Below are 18,437 nucleotides of genomic sequence, written 5' to 3'. Positions count from 1 at the left end.
AATTCTTCCCTGCTGTAAATTTTTACCTAAAGCTATGTATGAATCATTTTAAATGAAACTTCTTTTATCATAAAAATAAATATCCTTTATCATTAAAATAAATGATTCATGGCCATAAATATCTATTTTTTATTATTTTCAAGATATTTTAAAATCATCATTGAATTCTAAAAACATACTTATAGCTGAAGAAAAATAGTTATAATTCATTAAAGGAACCTTAGAGATAATTTGGGTGTTCTATTTTACTGATGAGAAAACAAGACCCAAGTACTGAGACATCAAAGCCCAGACATCATTGAGGTTGATGAAATGCTTCAACTAGGGTTTCCTTTATCAAATTTCTTGATTTTTCTTAAAATTTGAAGATATTTCCAGTTGATAGCCTTAAGAAAGAATACCAGAAATATCATTCAAGGGGCTTTGTTACATTGACCCATTTATATTTCTCAGAAAACAAAGAAGCTGGCATTTACTTTGGCATAATTTAAAAGTGAAAAGCAATTTTAAATGTTATAGATTTATTGGGCCAACTGATTGACACGGACCAGGAGTCTTGGTCGGATTTTTCACTTCAATTTATTGCTTTGCTCTGCAAGTAAAAAGAAAATTCCAAAGATCCTTTAAACCTTTAGATTCCAATAAGCAGCTACAAATTCTGTTTAGGTGTGGAAATGTAAAAAAAAAAAATGTATAGGTATAGAAGTCTATCTCAGAAAATGATCAAGACAGTTACCTTTTTAGTCCAAGACTTTCTCCTGCTTCTAAGAGAAGGGAGCTGGTGGGGCAGGTCAGCGCCACCTGGACAGGGCTTGTCTGCTGGCTCAGAGTTGGACCATCAATACAAGCACATCATAGGTGCTCAGTAAATACTGGTGGAATGAATGAATGAATATTTCTCAATTTGAATGGCCAGGATACACCCCTGGTTAGACATCCACCTAGTTTTTAAACTGGCAGTGATGTGTTTGCTCTACAGATCACTATTTAGTTTAGAAGCATCACAAATTAAGTCTTTGAGGAAGAATAACAATTTATGGTGTAAACTCAAAGTGGATGCTTTGACCAGCAGGAAAGAAGGTGCTAAAAATATTGGTGGGATGGGGAGGAAGATGAGTTTGCCTGAAGTATGAATATTCTATACTTGGCTCTTTGCCCATTTTCCAAAACTGTCCTTCTTAGAAAAGGCTCCAACTATGACAATTTCTGTCCACATTTTTTTTTAATCCCTTTTGAGTTAGAGTCAAGGAATTATTCTCTTCCTTGGAAACCATTCCCTCAGCCTCAAATGACTAAACCAAATGAAATTCCGCATGGAGCTGAGAACAAGCATGAAATTATATTCCCCAGGGCTTTTCTTTTTCATTCCTTAAAAGGTTTGGAACATTTAACTAGGAGGGTTGTCATGAGTGGTAAACAAACAAGGAAAATAATTGACATATATCTATTCCTTTGGGCCAGAAAGAAAAATTATACTGAAAGTTAAAATTAAATATTGTTTATTGCATTTCAGTTTACCATGTACCTCTTGATTTTTTTTCCCCTAGGAATTCTAAACTAATCTTTTGTTCCTTTTGTATCCTCACTGAGGTTTGTGGCTAATACATAAATGAGCAATTCTTATGAGTAGATCCTCATAAACACACCAAAAGCAAGAGTACCTTAGGTTAGTTAAAAACTACTTTAATTACTGTGTGAAAAATCCCTCTTCTGAGTCTTATTTTCACACCTCATGCGATAGAAACCCTAAGCCCAATATTCAGATGTTCCTCCATCCTCTTGCAGGGTTAAGGAGTGAAATTTTTTCTGTTTTTTTTTTTTTTTTTTTTTGTCAGGATTCTCTTGATTGCAAGTGACAGAAACCTGTGTTGGACTAACTTAAACTAGAAAAGTACTAACTTAGACTAGGTCATGTAAGAAAGGACTGACTTATCCACATGCGAGAAGGGAAGGGATAGAGAGATGCCTGCCAGCAGCCACTTACAGCCGTTTCCACGTCTGTCTGTCTGTTTGTCTGTCTGTCTTTGTCTCACTCTTTTCCTAGCATACTAGTATTATTTTTTTCCAAAGCAGCATACAGGCTTCCTCTTATCAAAAAAGATAGGCACCAACCCCTTCTAAGTTATATTTCTTTCTCCAATGACAGGTTGGAAAAATCTTAGGGCAAGCCTTTTTAGGGTCATATGATTGGCCAAGCTTACAGCCTTCAACCAATTACCTGTGGCTGGAGTTGGATCATGACTGGTCCAACCTGGATCAGTGTCTTTCCTGGACCCATTACTTTGGCCAAGGGATGGGTGTTAAGAATGCAGCGGCTCCATGGGATCCACATTAGGCACAGAGCCAGTTCTCAGAAAACAGAGAAAGTTCTTCCAGGAGAAGGAAGGTTGGAGGGAGAAACCCACAGGTGAGCCCTAGACGCTCTCTTTTTAGGGTAGGAAAGAGATACATTATTGATGCAGACATATATATTTTGTATACATAATCTCATGGCCAGTTTAATGTGAGTCTTACAATAGTGACGTATTATTAACAAGGTCATAATATTCATTATTCTGCCTCCTGATTTTAAGCAGAGGAAGTTTAAATGAAAACAGTAAGTGCTGGAAGGGAAGAATTTCAGTCAGAATGAGCTTTTGAAGATAGTTGGAAAGGACAGAAAGCTACAGGGAGGGGTCTGAGGTGTGGGAGGTTGGGGAAGACTGAGGGGAGCTGGGCAGAGTGGAAGGACGCTTGTCATTTGTCATATTCAACACAGAGATGTCCTTCTTTAAACACGTTCTTTGGGATTCTAGGAAAACTCTGTTTTCATTAGTTGCATGCAGAAACCACACTTACAAAAATACACATGCCTGAATTTCAAAATAAGGCATTTGTTCCTAAAGGAACAAAACTTAGCTTGTGCAATACCATAATTACATAGTTTTAAAAGTATTTTCAAGAAGACAGCACATGTCTTGGACATAATGCTCTGTAACTATCATCAAGGTCAGGGTCAATGTGGTTCTTAAAAGAGTTCATTCACAATGATTTTTGAGTGCCTGATTTGTGTAGATCCGGGGTTCCAAAGAATTAAGAAAGACATTACATTGGTGGCATCCTTTGGGAGAGCGGTAATAATGTATGTACACACAAAGGCAAATTTCAGCAAGTGGTACCTTATGGAAAAAGCCAGTGAGGGGCCAAGGACCAACGTGATCTGGGCAGTCAAAGGGGAGCATCACCAGTGGCTGGTGTGGAAAAGATCAGGGCACGGACAAGCAGCTCAGTCCAGTGGAACTCCCTGCAGTCACGGGAATGTCCTCCATGCCATCTCCCATGCCGATGGGAGTATCGCCAAGGTGGAGGAATAACACGAGGAAAAGCACAGAAGCGGGTGTGTGCCCCGACAGTCTGGGAGTAAAACATTGCCTAGTTTATTGCGTCTGCCGAACGCTAATCAGGAAAGGAAATTTACAGCTGGAACGTAACCTAGCTGAGGATAGAGAGCCAGTTAAGGCTCTGGGACATCCAAAGAGAAGAGTATTTTGGATGGAGTAGAAGGACTAAGGAAAGACTGAGGGCAGGGAGGGAAGACTTGCCCGGTCCAGGCAGGAGTTAACGAGACTCTGTGTGAATGAAAGTGCTGTTAACACCAAGCCAGGAGGTGCTCAGTGATGGGAGAAATGAGCAAATCTCCATGGCTCACCCAGTGGGGAAAGCACTCCAGAGGGCAGTCAAAGGTAATGTGCGCTTTTCAACCGAATGATGATAGTTAATGGAAAAACACGATGCCTTGTCTTCTGCGGGGGGACAAATCCTAAATGTGTTTGTAGAGATGTCAAGATGCTGGTGAGCTGTCCTCAACTAGAGCTGGTCCCAGGGCAGTAATTGATGCAGAAATGAAGTGAAGCACTTAAAAGAGTCAGAGAAGAGTGACTGTGGAAATGCTGAAGATACTGTAAATTAAGGAGAGAGTTTTATGTGAGAGGTTGGCAGCCAGCATCCTCTCAAGAGGATAGAGTTGTGATTCCCCAGCCATGTGTCATGTCCCTCGGAGGCACCACATTGAAGTCACAGGGGCACTGTGGGATATTTTATGTTTTTGAAGGAAACCAGAGCAACGTCTCTTGGATACTGTTCAGAGTACTACTATTAAGTTATTTGGACCGAATTATATAATAAATAGAACTGTTCTTTTATTTCTTTTGGCCCAAGAGTGCCATGAAAAAAATTACGGAGATCCTAAGAGTGCTGTGAACTAATAAAATTTATGACTCTCTGGAATAATAAAAGTTAAATCCTGAGAAATGGCCAATAAGTTTAGTAACAAAAACATTTTTATAATCTTAACACGAAAATCAGGTGAATTCCAGCAGTTGGGGTGAAAGCAAGATGGTGGGGTTGAAGACTCTTGGGGCTGGGGCACTGCAGCTTTGGAAGCAGCCATTAGCCTTCCGTTTTAGGGACAGAAAGGAAAGGCAGGTCGAAGATGGAGCAAAAATTCATCTGGGAGGACAAGAAAATAGAGAAGTATTTTTGTGCAAAGGCAATGAATGTATCCAGTGCAGAAGAAAGTGTGAGAGAGGAAAGTGAAATGGTGGTCCTGACACAGCGGGGAGAAGACAGGACGAAAAGCAAAGGAAGGACCTTTCTCTGGGCAGGAAGGTAAGGAAACGAAGCTAAGACCCTATGATGTGGTTTACGGGGAATCGCACGTGTGTTTTCCTTTCCAGCTTTCACAGCCACCCTGGGGAGGGACACATTATCCTTGTCTCAGAGGTGAGGAAGCTGAGTTTGGGGTGAGGAAGACCCATGCAGATAAAGTCCTGAAGCCCTTTTGGGACGGGGAAGAAGGAATTTGAGAGGGTGTCTTAGAGACTGGGTGGCTTAAACCACGAACATTTATTGCTCACAGTTCTGAAGGTGGAAAAATCCAAAATGAAGACACCGGCAGATTTGGTGTCTGGAGAGAGCCCATGTCCTGGCTCATGGAGCGCTCTCTTCCAGCTGTGTCCTCACATGGTGGGAGGGGCGAGAGGGCTCTCTGGGGTGTCTCTTATAATTATGACACTAATCCCTTTCACACGGGCTCCACCCTCATGACCTAGTCACCCAAAAATCACACCTCCTAATATCATCACATTAGGGGTTAGGATTTCAATATATTTATTTTAGGAGAACAGAAACATTCAGTCCATAACAGGGGACTTCTAAAACGTCTCCATCTTCCTCAATAATCTGCACATGAATCTGCTGGGAATCTAGTTAAAATGCAGACTTGTATTTAGTTCCTCCGGGCAGGGCCTGGGAATTTGCATTTCTGATGTGTTCCCTGGTGATGCCAATGCTGCCGACTCCTGGACCACACTTTGAGAGCAAGATCTTGAAAGCTAACTCATCAGCTCAGAGCTTTTATTTGAATGCCAGGTGTTCGTAAGCACTTGATAAATATTTGCTGGATTGTGGCCAAATGGAATAGTTTAGATAAAGGTGTCTGTTGTGGGAGGAAAGTTGGGGGGGGGGGCTCATTCTGAGAAAAATAAAGAACCAGTGCAGATGGACCGAGGGAGGGGCAGAGAGGAAGGCCAGGGGAGGCAGCCGACAGGAAGCCTCTCAGGAACCTTGAGGGCGGTTGGTGCCGGCAGTTGTGTGGGGGCTGAAAACACATGGAACTGAAAGTCAGAGGGGTACGAGGGCTGGGAGAGCTCCTCTCAGGCTCCGTTGCCGGGGTGTTTACGTTGCTGAGGAAGAGGGCAGGAGGCGGGAGGAAAGCAGTAAATGTGAGCCGGCGTCGGCATCATCAAAACACTGTTCTGGACTCAGGTGAGTGATGGAAATGAGAACGCGGAGACAGAGGCACGAATGTCGTTGAACTCAGAGGCATTGCTGGGAGACTCAGCAGTGGCCTGTAGAATGAGGGCGGGTCCTCAGAAGCCCCCCTCAATCTGGCAGAGCATCCAAAGCATCCGAGCAGATTTTTAAAAAATATTTTTATTGAAATATAGTCAGTTTACAATGTTGTGTTAATTTCTGGTATACAGCACAATATTTCAGTCATATAGGAATATATTTATATATATATTTTAATTCACTTTATTTGTTTATTTTTAGAAACTTTTTTTGGAGGGGGAGGTCGTTAGGTCTATTTATTTATTTTTTTGAATGGAGGAACCGGGGATCGAACCCAGGACCTCATGCATGCTAGGCATGCACTCTCCCCCTGAGCTGTACCTTCCCCCAATCTGAGCAGATTTTGGAAACACTGATTCCCATGCCCTGCCCTTAGACATGGGGAGGGGAGGTCCACAGTCCTAGGAGCAGACCCTGGAATCTGTATTTTTAAGAAGTTGCTTATAAGTGATTTTGGTGTTGCAACCCCCAGATAACCCTCTGTAACTCCTTGGGAGTGAACAGGGGAGGGGAAAGTTCCTCTGGGAAGGGGAGGCACTGTGTGCACATCCTCAGCTAGAACAGAGGTGCCGCGGGAACCTCAAGGAAACGGCCACAGTCTTTGCACTGCGAAATCTTACATCTAGCCGGTTTGACAAATGGCATAACTGAGCTGTAATATTTCATAATTTGTTTAATTGTGACAGTCACGATCAGGCAATCTCTCTTGCGTGATCAGATGGATATTCTATGGGCCCAAGCTCCAGTTCATATTTGTTCAGATTCAGTGCACTTCACAGATGAGTGCATTGAATTTCATGTTAATATTAAGTTAATGTGGATTCTTATTGTAATTCTGTAAGAGAATTTCTCCCTCGACTTCTTTTATTCTCTTAGATAAGAGGAGGCTTTTAAAAAACAATTTCTAAAATCATAATGATGCTGCTGCAGGTGGGGAGCCTGATGGACCTGGGTTTGTACCCAGCTCTGCTACTTACCTCCTGCGTAGCCCCAAGCCCGGAACTTGAGCCCCCTTGCGTGTCAGATTCTTCGTATTAAAGTGAATAAAATAGTACTAACCTCACAGGGCAACTCTTGGAATTAAATAAGTTAATATATTTAAAACTCTTCCAACTCTGCTTGGCAGGTATAAATTATCAATGAACGTTCGCTGGTATTTTGTGTATATTGCCTGGGTACTATTGTGGCTACCACTTACATAGAACTGGTCAACCCCGTGTGTTGTAACTGAGAATCTGCATCTCTGGGGAACAGAGAGCTGCCTTTCACCAGAAGCCTATACCATCTATTCAATGCTTCAGTCAGGAGGGTCCGGGCCAATTGCTACCGCTGCCTGAGCAATGGCAGAAGGTTCCATAGGTTCTTCGTGTTGAATAAAGAACGAGGAAGGGCCAGAGGGCACCAGCACCCTCATGTGATTGGCAAGCATTCATTGAGCACCTGTTGAAGCCTAGAAATTGTGTGAAGGGCAAAGAACACAAATGAAAATAGAGTCACTGCCCTCTTGAAACACATGGTCTGATAAGAAAATAGATGCAAGACAATTGCTGATATGGCAAAATTCAAAATCCAACATGGTAGCCCAGAAGAGAATTTCTGATGTTCTTTGGAAGTTACCCACACAAGGACACAAGCATCAGTTTCTAAGATGGGGAAACTTATGTCTTCCTTGAAGCAGTAAAGTGATGAATGATAGCTGGAAATCAAGAATTATAATTCACCGTTGATTATAACTTACAGTTGTACCACACTCACTTTTGTTTTAAGCTTCATAGTACCTCCAAGAGAGGACAGCATTGACAATCTCATTTATAACCAAGAAAATACAGGCTCAGAAAATGTAGGCCCTGTGACCAAAACCACAGTCTGAGAAAGTCATAAAGTGGGGATGGAAACCTGGGTCCACACTGCACTCTGTAAGCTGCAGTAACCAGCCCAATAATCCTGTTTAATTACAAACAGATAAGAAGTAGAATTTCACATTAAAGCCTAGATGATGTGATGTCTTAAATTATGTCCTTATTGCCTATGTTAGATATCTGATGGTTTTAATGATTGTTAAACATCACAGATTTTCTAACTCAGACAACTGTTCTTTGACATGGAAGGGGAGGAGGGAAGGCTGCTTTGTTTGTGATAATATAAAACAGCCAACTGGCATTTTCTTTCCCCAGCTTATTCAAAAATTGACGGATGTTGCTGAAGAATGTCAGAATAATCAGTTAAAGAAGCTCAAGGAAATCTGTGAGAAGTAAGCCTTCCACTCTCATTACAATGGATTTGTGTAGGTAAACATATTAAACCCAAATTGCTATTTGATTTGTCATTTTTTCCCTTTTACTTCCATTTTGCCTTCAGAGAGAAGAAGGAATTAAAGAAGAAAATGGATAAAAAGAGACAGGAGAAGATAACAGAAGCTAAATCCAAAGACAAAAGCCAGATGGAGGAGTGAGTAGAAGGAACACCTTTCCTTTCCCACCTTTTACCTGGGGATTAATTTCTTTTCTACCAGAGTAACAGCTGTTTAACTATACAAAGATCCTACTGTGAAATTCTCCTCTAATTAGCCTTTCCAAAGATCCCTTTCCTAAGGTTTTTAACAGTGAACTCAAAGAGCAGCTCAGTAAAGGATTGAGGTGCACACAGGACCTTTAGGTAAAGGCTTAGTTAAGACCTTCCCTAAGGGAAAAGCTAGATCTTCTCTTCAGATCTTGTCAACCTTCCCTTCCTGGCATTTAGTGAAAACAGAGCTCGAGCCTTGGGTGGAACCTGACCTTTGTTCAGAGCTGGTGGATGATACCTGCCTTGCGGCAGGAGGGAGGATGTTAAGAGTTCTGTAAACTGACATCTGGAAGGCTGACGTTCCCATGTTGGTCGATGATGAGTGAGTTCCTTTCGTGATCGCTTTGTCATTTGCTTTCAGGGAAAAGACAGAGATGATCCGGTCATACATTCAGGAGGTGGTGCAGTACATCAAGAGGGTATGTCCTGTCAATTAACCTCTCACTCCTTTGCCAACCAAGTATGGGCCTGTGATAAGTACTGTGTGAGCCTCTGGAGAGAAATGCCACGCTTTGTTCCAACCATTTATCACCAGCACCCAGCAGAGCTGTTCCCCAGAGCCGGCAGTCTGTCATCAGTGTTTCTGCAGCTTTAATTGCAAACCTCTATATAAAAAGGTTCATCTAAAGATAGACGTTAAGAATCATTTCCAAAGTCAGGAACCCCAAAACATAATGTCAGTGGGAGTTTTCCCAGAAGAACCTTTAATTTTCACCAGCAATAGAGAAGGTAGCAACTTCCAAAGGCACTTAGATTATTTTTTAAATTGGTACAACGGCAATTTTCAAACATTAACAAAAATTTGAGAATGGTATAATCCACTGATCGCGTGACTCCCACCCTCTATGTGCCCATTACTCAGCTCCAACACTAACAGACAGTCCCCTACATTTACTATAAGGCCAGTTCTTGATGAGGATATGGAATAATTAAATGTATGTCCTAGACCTGAAAGCTTTTCACTTTTTCTGAAAGTGTTCACTTGAACGTTTGAATGAAAATGACTTTCTCTGTAACTTTCTTATAGTTAGAAGAGGCACAAAGTAAACGGCAAGAAAAACTCGTAGAGAAACACAAAGAGATCCGGCAGCAGATCCTGGACGAAAAGCCCAAGGTAAACAGAACTGAATAATAATACCCAGGAACTTCACTGCCTTTCCATTTAATTAGAATAAAACCTCCCTAGCTCACGCACCTCTCACAGTCTCAGACCAGTTCTTGCATGTGAAACTCCTGTATCTTTCTCAATGATGCTAAAATCTTTATAGCAATATTCAGAAAGCACTTATCATCACTGGTCAGCCTTCAAAACTGCAACTGCACTAAACCCAGATCCTGAGATTTGGTTTCAGTTGGTCTAGGACGTGGTCAGGCATAGATGTTTTTAAAGCACACCCGCGACCCTCCCACTCCCTGCCACCTCCATCCCTGGGTAGAGAGAATTAGAGAAATTAGCCAAGTCTCTCCAGTTCTAAATAGATGATGTAATATTGTAATGGCAGACTCTGTCCAGCAGAGGCTGTCTTACACCAAAATCACCCTGGTTTTTAATCTCACAAAATACTCTCATAAACCAGAAAAAAAAATTTTTTCCCCTGTAATAATAATTTTGTTGGCCTCCACTTTAAAATTACCTTATGCTTGTTCAGTTAAAATCTTGTTTCATGGCTCTTAACTTTAAATGAACTGAATTATCTATAAATCAAATATTTCCAGTTTAGCAAAATCTCAGTTTTAGATCATTCCATCCATTTTGATTCATCATTGAATATTCTCCTGTTTGTGGAAAACGTGCTTTTCAGTTTTTCTGTTTTCCCATCTGCAGGTTAAAATACCTACTTTAAAAGACACTGCTATTACTTAGAAGTACTTTTTAAACCTGCAAAGATCAAGTTGTTTTATTACAGAGTCCATTCATCAGTTTACTTCTTATAGATATCTTGTGGCTAGTTTAAAATATATTTTGTGGTTATTTCTTCACTTCTTCTTTCATATTTATTGGGCAGAACATTATTTAATATTTTTAACTCAAAGTTTTTAGGCTCGGCAATATAGATTCTCCAAAAGTAATGAAATTAAAAGAATAATTACTGAGCTATGCTGTTAATTTTTATTTACATAAAATGTATATATAAACATACAATTTAAATATTCTTAGCCATGCTTTCAGGTTGATTATTCATTAGTAAGTTGGAATACTGTTTAATATAATTTAATATAATGGAATATTTTCCATTTAGGATTGATCTTTTAAAGATGCTCAAATGTTTGAAGCAAAAAATTCAGGTCCAACTGAAACTTTAGAAATACCTTAACAATAATTCATTCCTGGTGATATATTCAAATACATACATTTTTCAGTCCAGGCTGTCTGAATTCAGATTTGTGATTATTTTGCACACTGGTATGATCTGCTTCTCTTATGGTTGATATTTCATTAGCCAGTTTTTATATTTCTAAAAAATCTCTCTTGAAAATTTTATTCCCACAAAGTTTTATTTTGCTTTGTTTTCATTTTTGTCCTAAAATATCAACTCCTTTACTCATATATAAAATGCAGTCACAAATGTGTTTAAATTATATGTCTCAGTATAAATCACCCTACAAAGATTTTGTGTTACCGCTCCACGTCATCATGATTAACATCAACTTTAGTAGTAAATTTCTTCAATGGATATAACCAAACATTAGCAGAACTAATAACTGTTGGATAATTTATCAGGTTACATTCAGCAGCAACTTTATAGAAAACCCAAAAAACTGGCTTAAGCAATAGTAGAATTTAGTCAGCCACATTACTGGAAGTTCAGAGGTATAGAAATTTGAAGAATGGTTCAATAGTGGCTCAGCAGCTTCATGAAGAATCAGAGTGTTTTCAGAATTTCCATCATGTTATCTCAGTTTGTTGCCTTTCTTTCCCAGGCTGTAAACTCAGTCACAAGGTGGCTGCCACAGCTCCATGCATCACAACCACACATAAAACAATTCAGAGGCAGAAAAGGGAATGTTTTCATCTTGTAACCCTTTATAGGTTTAAGGAAAACTTTCCTAAATCTCCCCACTATGCCTTCCCTCATTGGCTAGAATTCTGTCATATGACCATTCCTGAACCAGGCACGATCATGAGAGTGTAATCTTCATGATTGGCTTAGAGTGATTAACATTCACTCAAATGGTGGAGGGAGTTCAGCTTCTCCTCAGCTCTGTGGTCACCAGGTATCTAAAAAACTGATGTTTTCTTATCAAAGAAATAGAAGAGATATAACAGTTGGGTAGGTAATTAACAGTGTGTGCCCTCCCATGTGTATGATTTTCCATTTCTTTTTTGGCCCCTTAGACAGAGACCTGAAGTGCTTCCATGAATTTTTAGGAGTTCTGTTGCCTTTCTGTTTGACTGTAAATAGGTACCACAATGATTTCTCTTTGCTTTTCATCCGTAAGGTTGCTCTTATAACCATCTTGTTGTATCTGGATTTGAAGATTGTTGGTCCCATGTCAAACTAAAGCGTAATTAAGAGGTATTCTTCAGGGCCTGAAAATGTTGTGCTTTGGAACCATGAACTTTAATAATATAATAAGAAACCATGTCTGTTATTATTGTAGGACACAGTGGCTAATAAAGGCAAATGACTGTGACAAGAAGGAACTATGACAAACAGTGGAATCAAACAATGAGATCAAGTGGAGGTCGTGTGGAGAAAGACCAAAGCACAGAACAGCAAATGTGTGGGCAAGTGAAAGGCCAGGCCAGCAAAACAGTCATCCATGCTCCTGTAATTACTGGATGTGGACCAGAAATAGAATAACATTGCCTCTGAAATAATCCCTCTTTGCATCCAGTATCGGAATGGCCATTGAAGCCTGGTGCAGAGAGGAGGGAAATTAACAAGAGTAGAAGCAAAGTAGGAAGAGGGGCCGCTCAAGGAAATGCGACTGACCGGCAGTAGGTGTAAGAGAGGTTGACTGACTGAGTTCCATTCAGGGTGATTTTCTGACATAGAGAAATTTATGAACCATTCCATCACTCAGTGTTGGACAAGGAAATCGGGTGGACCCTATAGTAGGTAATATCAGAGAGAGTTGCAGTCTTCTTATGAAGCAGAAAGCACGCCAAACTTTGCCAGAAGTTGCCGAGGGGAATAAGGTTCCTCCTTCAAGTATTTTTTTTAGGTGGGAATAAGCAGTTTTCAGACTAGAAACCAAGAAAGGCTTATCTTTCACTTACAGCAAAAATATGCACAACATAGCTTTAAATGTCTTGCCATTCATCGGTTTCGTTCACCTTACTGTCAATTATAATCATTTACTTCCTCTCCATCCACTAATTCTAACTAATGTGATAATGTGTTTTATGTTCCTAACCTCCTCTTAAACAAGGAGGAAACTCCTTGTGTCACTGTTTGGGGTTGTTCTGAACCCCAGTCACAATCTAGGTGATTTTCCGATTTTCCAAGCATTGGGTAACCAAATAACTCCTTTAAAAGTGAAAAAAAAAGTTTTTTTTAACCAAAGACATTTGAAAATTCAGTTGCTGCAAGACAACAGTTCTTCAGTGGCAAGGAGTTCTGGCTAGATTTAGAGCAAGTTAACAGATGTAGGTTCATGGGAAGTGTAGCTTTTTGACTCAACCATGTACTTATGATCAGCTCAAGTTCCAAACAGTTTTACCATCATGCAACAGAACAGAACCATGTGCCTCAATCAAAACCAGGTTAAAAATCCATTTCATTTCCACATATGGACCAAGAGCTTCCATCCTGCCGGTCTCTATTTGTAAGGGGACCAAATTTGGCCAGCCACAGTCTGAAAGTTTATTTTAGATTGTTCCACTTTGTGACACACGTAGAGTCCATTTTTTTGCCCCAGTCAAAAAGAGATTCAGTGAGTCTATTCGTTTTGTATGTAATATTTGAGGGTCTTGAGGAAATTGGAAGTAGGTGATCCCCAGAGGCAACCTATACAATAGATAAATATTTTGGCCCTCCGTTTGACATGAAATTATGTTGTACATCCCTTCACATAAGTCCCACTGAAATGTATTAAGTTCTTAAAAGAGAATACTCAGCTTCTTTTCAGTAGACTTCCAAATTCTGGAGAAATGTCAGTTGCACGTTTCCTAGCAGTGAGATAATCTGATTCAGTCCCTGAGTGTATTCTGTTCTTAGCTTTGTTCAAAGTGGGTCTTACTCTGAAGTCTAAAGCTTCAGAGTTCTTAAGATGAATGCATTACACCCTCACCAGTCTTTCAACTGAGTGACATAATTGGTTTCCTTGGGATTTCCATACCTGGGTTTGCCAAAGCCAACAGGAAAGGGTTTATGTGTAGAGAAGGTTGTTTGAAACAACTCAAGGACCAACCTGCCAGAGCAGAGAAACCACACCTTTTGTGACTGTGCTCGACTCCGAGCTGATTCATTTAAGAAGGACCTTCTGCTCTTTCCCTGAACACATCAAAGAGATTTAGCATGCTGAAACATCGTTAAGCAGGAGTTGCACCCAATCTGCTGGGAACATTCCAATGTCTATCGATCACTTTGTAGCTGTTGGCCCTCATTACAATAAGAATCACCTTTTGAAGGGACTTTTTAATGAACCATCCCCATAACCTCATAAAACAGTCAATAAATGTGCAATTTACTTTTTCTCTGACACTTAATTTGTCTTTGATGCTTCTTAGAACACAGGTTTTCTGTTTTAATTTAGCTCAGCAGCAAGAGAGAATTCCAGGAAGCTCTGGGGCATTTTCATTTATACCCAAAGAACATTTCATCATGTAGCTACTGGCTTTTTTCCCTGCTCCACCAGGGGAATATAGACCGATGTTCCTCATTTCCTCTCTGACATCTTTGTGATGGCTGAGTGACTCATCCCCCTAAGAAGTTAGTCCTAACAGACCGACTGCTGGGCCTTCAGACAGAACCCTAAATGCAGCCTGTTCAGTCCTGCCTTCCCAGCGATCAGGGAAAAGAAGACTAACTTGGGGATTTAATGTACACGCTTCTTTCTGACACGACTCATCAGTGCTTCCTCTGACCCTCTGCTGCTTGCTGGGGAAAGTGCATTCTCCCCGCCAGCACACAGTGGACCTTCCCATACAAACCAGAGTGCACACTGGCACTAACCTTCCATGTTTTACTCTTTGTCAAGTCTTGGCGCACTCACCCAGTGGTTCGTATTTTTGGTCTGTTGTGTAGAAGAAATTTCCTTTTCATTTTTATCAATGTGAAGAATTGCCTTTTTAATTTTTATTTTTTTGTACATCAATATCAGTGTATTTAATCAAATTAGCTATGTCTTTCAGTTCAATTTTATTTTACTCTTTTTTTTTAATTGAAGTATAGTTTATTTACAATGTTCTGTTAGTTCCTGGTCTACAGTATAGTGATTCAGTTGTGTGTGTGTGTGTGTGTGTGTATATGTGTGTGTGTGTGTGTGTGTGTATATATATATATATATATATATATATATATATACATTCTTTTTCTTATTCTTTTTAATTATAAGCTACTATAAGGTATTGCATATAGTTCCCTGTGCTATACAGTAGGACCTTGTTGTTTATCTATTTTATATAGAGTAGTTAGTATCTGCAAATCTTGAACTCCCAATTTATCCCTTCCCACCCCCATTTCCCCTGGTAACCATAAGTTTGTTTTCTATGTCTGTGAGTCTATTTCTGTTTGTAAATAAGTTCATTTGTGTCAGTTTTTTTTTCAGATTCCACATGTAAGAATTGCCTTAAAATATATATATATATATTTTTATATATATATGTATATTCATTATTTTCTTGAAAGTAAAACTTAGACACATTTACTCTTTTCAGGCAATCCTCAAACATGAAAGGTTTTTACCTCCCTTTGTCTCCTCTTAATTATTTCTGAAATTTACTTTAATTCTATAGGTTTCTAAACCCACATGACATTATTCTTCTGTGTTATACAGGCAATGTTCATTCAGATTTATCTTTCTATTCTTAGGTGAATATTCTTTCTTGCGTCTCAGTCTGTTCATTTGGGATCATCTTCTACCTCCTTTAAAAGTTCCTTTTATACAATCTGCTGATGGTAGAGTCTTTAGGTTTGTTTGTTTGTTTGTTTGTTTTCTTTTTGGTCTGAAAATGTCTTTATTGCAGCTTTATTCTGAAATGACGTTTTCACTGAGTATAGGATTTTAGGTTGGCAGCTCTTCCTTTGGGCACATTGAAGAGAAGATTCTGCTGTCCTCCGGCTTCTCTTCTTGTTGAGACATTAACTATCAGTGTAATTCTTTTGGTGATAACTTGTATTTTTCCTCCTTTGCTGGCATTTAGAACTTTTTCTTATGTTTTATGCAATTTTCCTATATTGTATCTAAATATGCATTGGAGGTGGCCGGGTGGATAACTTTCATCAGCTCTGTACAAACTTAGCTATCATGTCGGCAGAATGGCTTCCATTACGTTCTCCAAAAATGTCCTTCCATCACATTATTTAAAATAATGAGTCGTAAAATAAAATGAGCCTTCTTGTTCCATCTTCTCTCTCTCTTCAGTCTTTCCAGTATTTTGCATCTTTCTGTCTCTCTCTGCTGCCCTGTGGACAGTTTTCCTTCTGAGCCTTTTTCTAACTCACTAATTCTTTGTTTAGACAGCTGTTCTACTCATCCCTTGAGTTAATTACAGCTTTTGTATTTCACTTAATTCTGGACGTTCTGTTTGGTTTGTTTTCACATCTGCAATTTGGGCATCTGGGTTATTGTAGGGAAGGTTTCCTGTGAGATTCCTCACTCCTGGCCAGCCCCAGGCTTTCAATTTTGTCCCCACACCAGAAGGCTGTCAAAAGATGAATTCAAATTTGCCAGCATTCATGAAGGCCCCTCAGGGCCATAGCGCCTCCCCTGCTTACCACCTGCCTAGGTTTGATGTCCCTTGCAGTTTGGGCCTGATCATTCTTTAAATTTTGGTGATTCTTAGTTTCTTTAAAGAATGTAGTTTGAGTCTCAAATTCAGCTTTTCTGGTTGTTTTCAATGAGAATAATGGTTCAAGTAACCTAACCGGCCATTACCAGAAATAGAACATTCCCACAGAGCATTTCTAAGATGTTTGATTTAGCATGAGCTGGACATCATTTGAACATCTGTATCTGTCTGGGTTCAACTAGAGAAGCATAACCAATGGGAGACTCTGCGTGTGTGTGTGTGTGTGTGTGTGTGTGTGTGTGTGTGTTGCAGAGAACCGGCTCATGTAACTGTGGGCACTGGCCATGCAGCCGCCACAAGGCCATCTCTCCAGCTGATGATGGACCCTGGCAGGGAAGGTCACGGGTGGGCTTCGCAACTAGGATAACCTTCAGAAGGTGAAATTCTGCCACAGAGCTGAAACGCGCGCGCGCACATACACACACACACACCCCTACCTTTATACACTTGAGGGGAAGCTTAGCATGTTTAACCACTTGGGCATCAAAATAGATTTTGCCCTAGCTAATTATGCCACTGTATGGAAAATCTCATCTAAGTTAGTATCCAGCAGCAATTACCTATTTTGGGTGGCACAGAGAAATAGGAATGTGTTGTTTTCTAGCATTGGTTGAAAAGGATTGCACTAGGTTTTGGGAAATAACATAATGAGCTTGTTTCAATTCAGAAATTTTTATGAGGTCTTTGTTTTCGATGGAATAAAAAATAACCCTAGGACTTGCCAAATACCATGAAGCAGTTGGGGCATCTCTATGATCACTAAGGTGATAACTGTAGCTCAGCCACCCCTGCCAACACCACCACCATCTCTCACTCAGATGGGTGTTCCTGCTTCCTTGTGTGCCCACACATAATCAATTTCCAACATGGCAGCCAGCATCACGCTTTTAGAATGTAATCAGATCCCTCCTCTCTTTAAGACCTTTCCATGGCTCCCATATTTCTCAGAAGAAGAGTCTACGAGGTCCAACATGACCTGGCCCCACTGGCTGCAGCCCCTCTTTGGTTCCTCATTGACCTACTCTCTGCTCAGGCCACCTGGGCTCCTTGCTGGGCCCCAGTGAGCCAGACCAGTGCCACCGCAGGCTATTGCATGGACTCATTCCTCTGCCCAGAATGTTCATTTTCTCAAGTGTCTGCTTGGGCAACTCTCTCCTGTCTTTTAAGTCTATGCTCAAATCTCTCTTCTCAAAGAGGCCTTCCATGACCACTTGATTCAAGTTTACAACCTACTTTCACCACTCTCCCACCCCTGGCCTCTCCTCCCCCTTTCACTCTGCTCTACTTTCTGGTTTCTATAGCATGGATCGCCTCTCACTAGGTCACATACTTCTTTCTTAAGTGTGTCACTCTGTGTTGGTCCCTCCCCATTAGAATGTAAGCTCCACAAGGGCAGGGGCTTTGACTCTCTTGCTCACTGATGCTCTTGAGTTCCAGGCATCCAAGAACAATACCTGGCTCAGAGTTGGTGCTCAGTACATATTTTTTGAATAACTTATGTCGAGGGCAAATGAAACTAACTTTGTGTACTAAGAAATGTATAGCCATTAAGCCCAGACTCATTGGGCTGCTGTCAGTAGTTCAATGCAGTCTTGTCTCAGGTTTCCTGACAGTAGTAGGATTTTGTGGAGAACTTCTTAAAAGCAGTAGCTGTGATCATATGTGACATCTAATTCCTACAAAGGTAGGGAAGAACTAAAGAGAATTCAATTGCCAGTTCCATCACATTTGTGATGGAAAGTGTTGAAGTAGATAAAAGAATTGGAGGTTTTAAATCTCCATTCTCAAAGGCACTCCAAGGGAGTTCCCAGACCAGTCGTTTGAAACAGCAGATGACTTAGAAATCAATTTCAATGTCACAAAAATGACAGCCTCCCTTTTTTTCCCACACAGGGGGACGGTTCCTCCTCATTCTTGTCGGAAACTTGCCATGAGGATCCCTCTGTTTCCCCCAACTTTACTCCCCCCAACCCTCAAGCTCTCAAGTGGTGACCACCATCCTTCCAGCCAGGTAGGACAGGAT

General features: G+C 40.5%; 1 protein-coding gene across 9 annotated transcripts in view; it reads left to right on the top strand.

Annotated features, from left to right (window-relative positions):
* Positions 1-18,437, top strand: part of PLCB1 (phospholipase C beta 1) — a 648,142-nt gene that overhangs the window by 547,486 nt on the left and 82,219 nt on the right. For 4 of the 9 annotated variants that reach the window (XR_012500533.1, XM_074346936.1, XM_074346934.1 and 1 more), the window contains exons 28-32: positions 8,067-8,143; positions 8,251-8,340; positions 8,816-8,873; positions 9,482-9,568; positions 18,308-18,425. Coding sequence is in view for 8 of the 9 variants with exons in the window: in XM_074346936.1 (XP_074203037.1) it covers positions 8,067-8,143; positions 8,251-8,340; positions 8,816-8,873; positions 9,482-9,568; positions 18,308-18,406 (411 nt within the window). In the remaining variant the exon portion in view is untranslated. Of the gene's footprint in view, positions 1-8,066; positions 8,144-8,250; positions 8,341-8,815; positions 8,874-9,481; positions 9,569-12,057; positions 14,106-18,307; positions 18,426-18,437 lie in introns of those variants that run through there. The other 5 variants (XM_074346933.1, XM_045508563.2, XM_074346939.1 and 2 more) reach the window with 2 other exon arrangements.

Source organism: Camelus bactrianus, chromosome 19 (genome assembly GCF_048773025.1).
Source record: "Camelus bactrianus isolate YW-2024 breed Bactrian camel chromosome 19, ASM4877302v1, whole genome shotgun sequence".
Classification (NCBI taxonomy): domain Eukaryota; kingdom Metazoa; phylum Chordata; class Mammalia; order Artiodactyla; family Camelidae; genus Camelus; species Camelus bactrianus.
The sequence above is the reverse complement of the archived record's forward strand: the minus strand, read 5'-3'. Positions and strand labels throughout refer to the sequence as shown.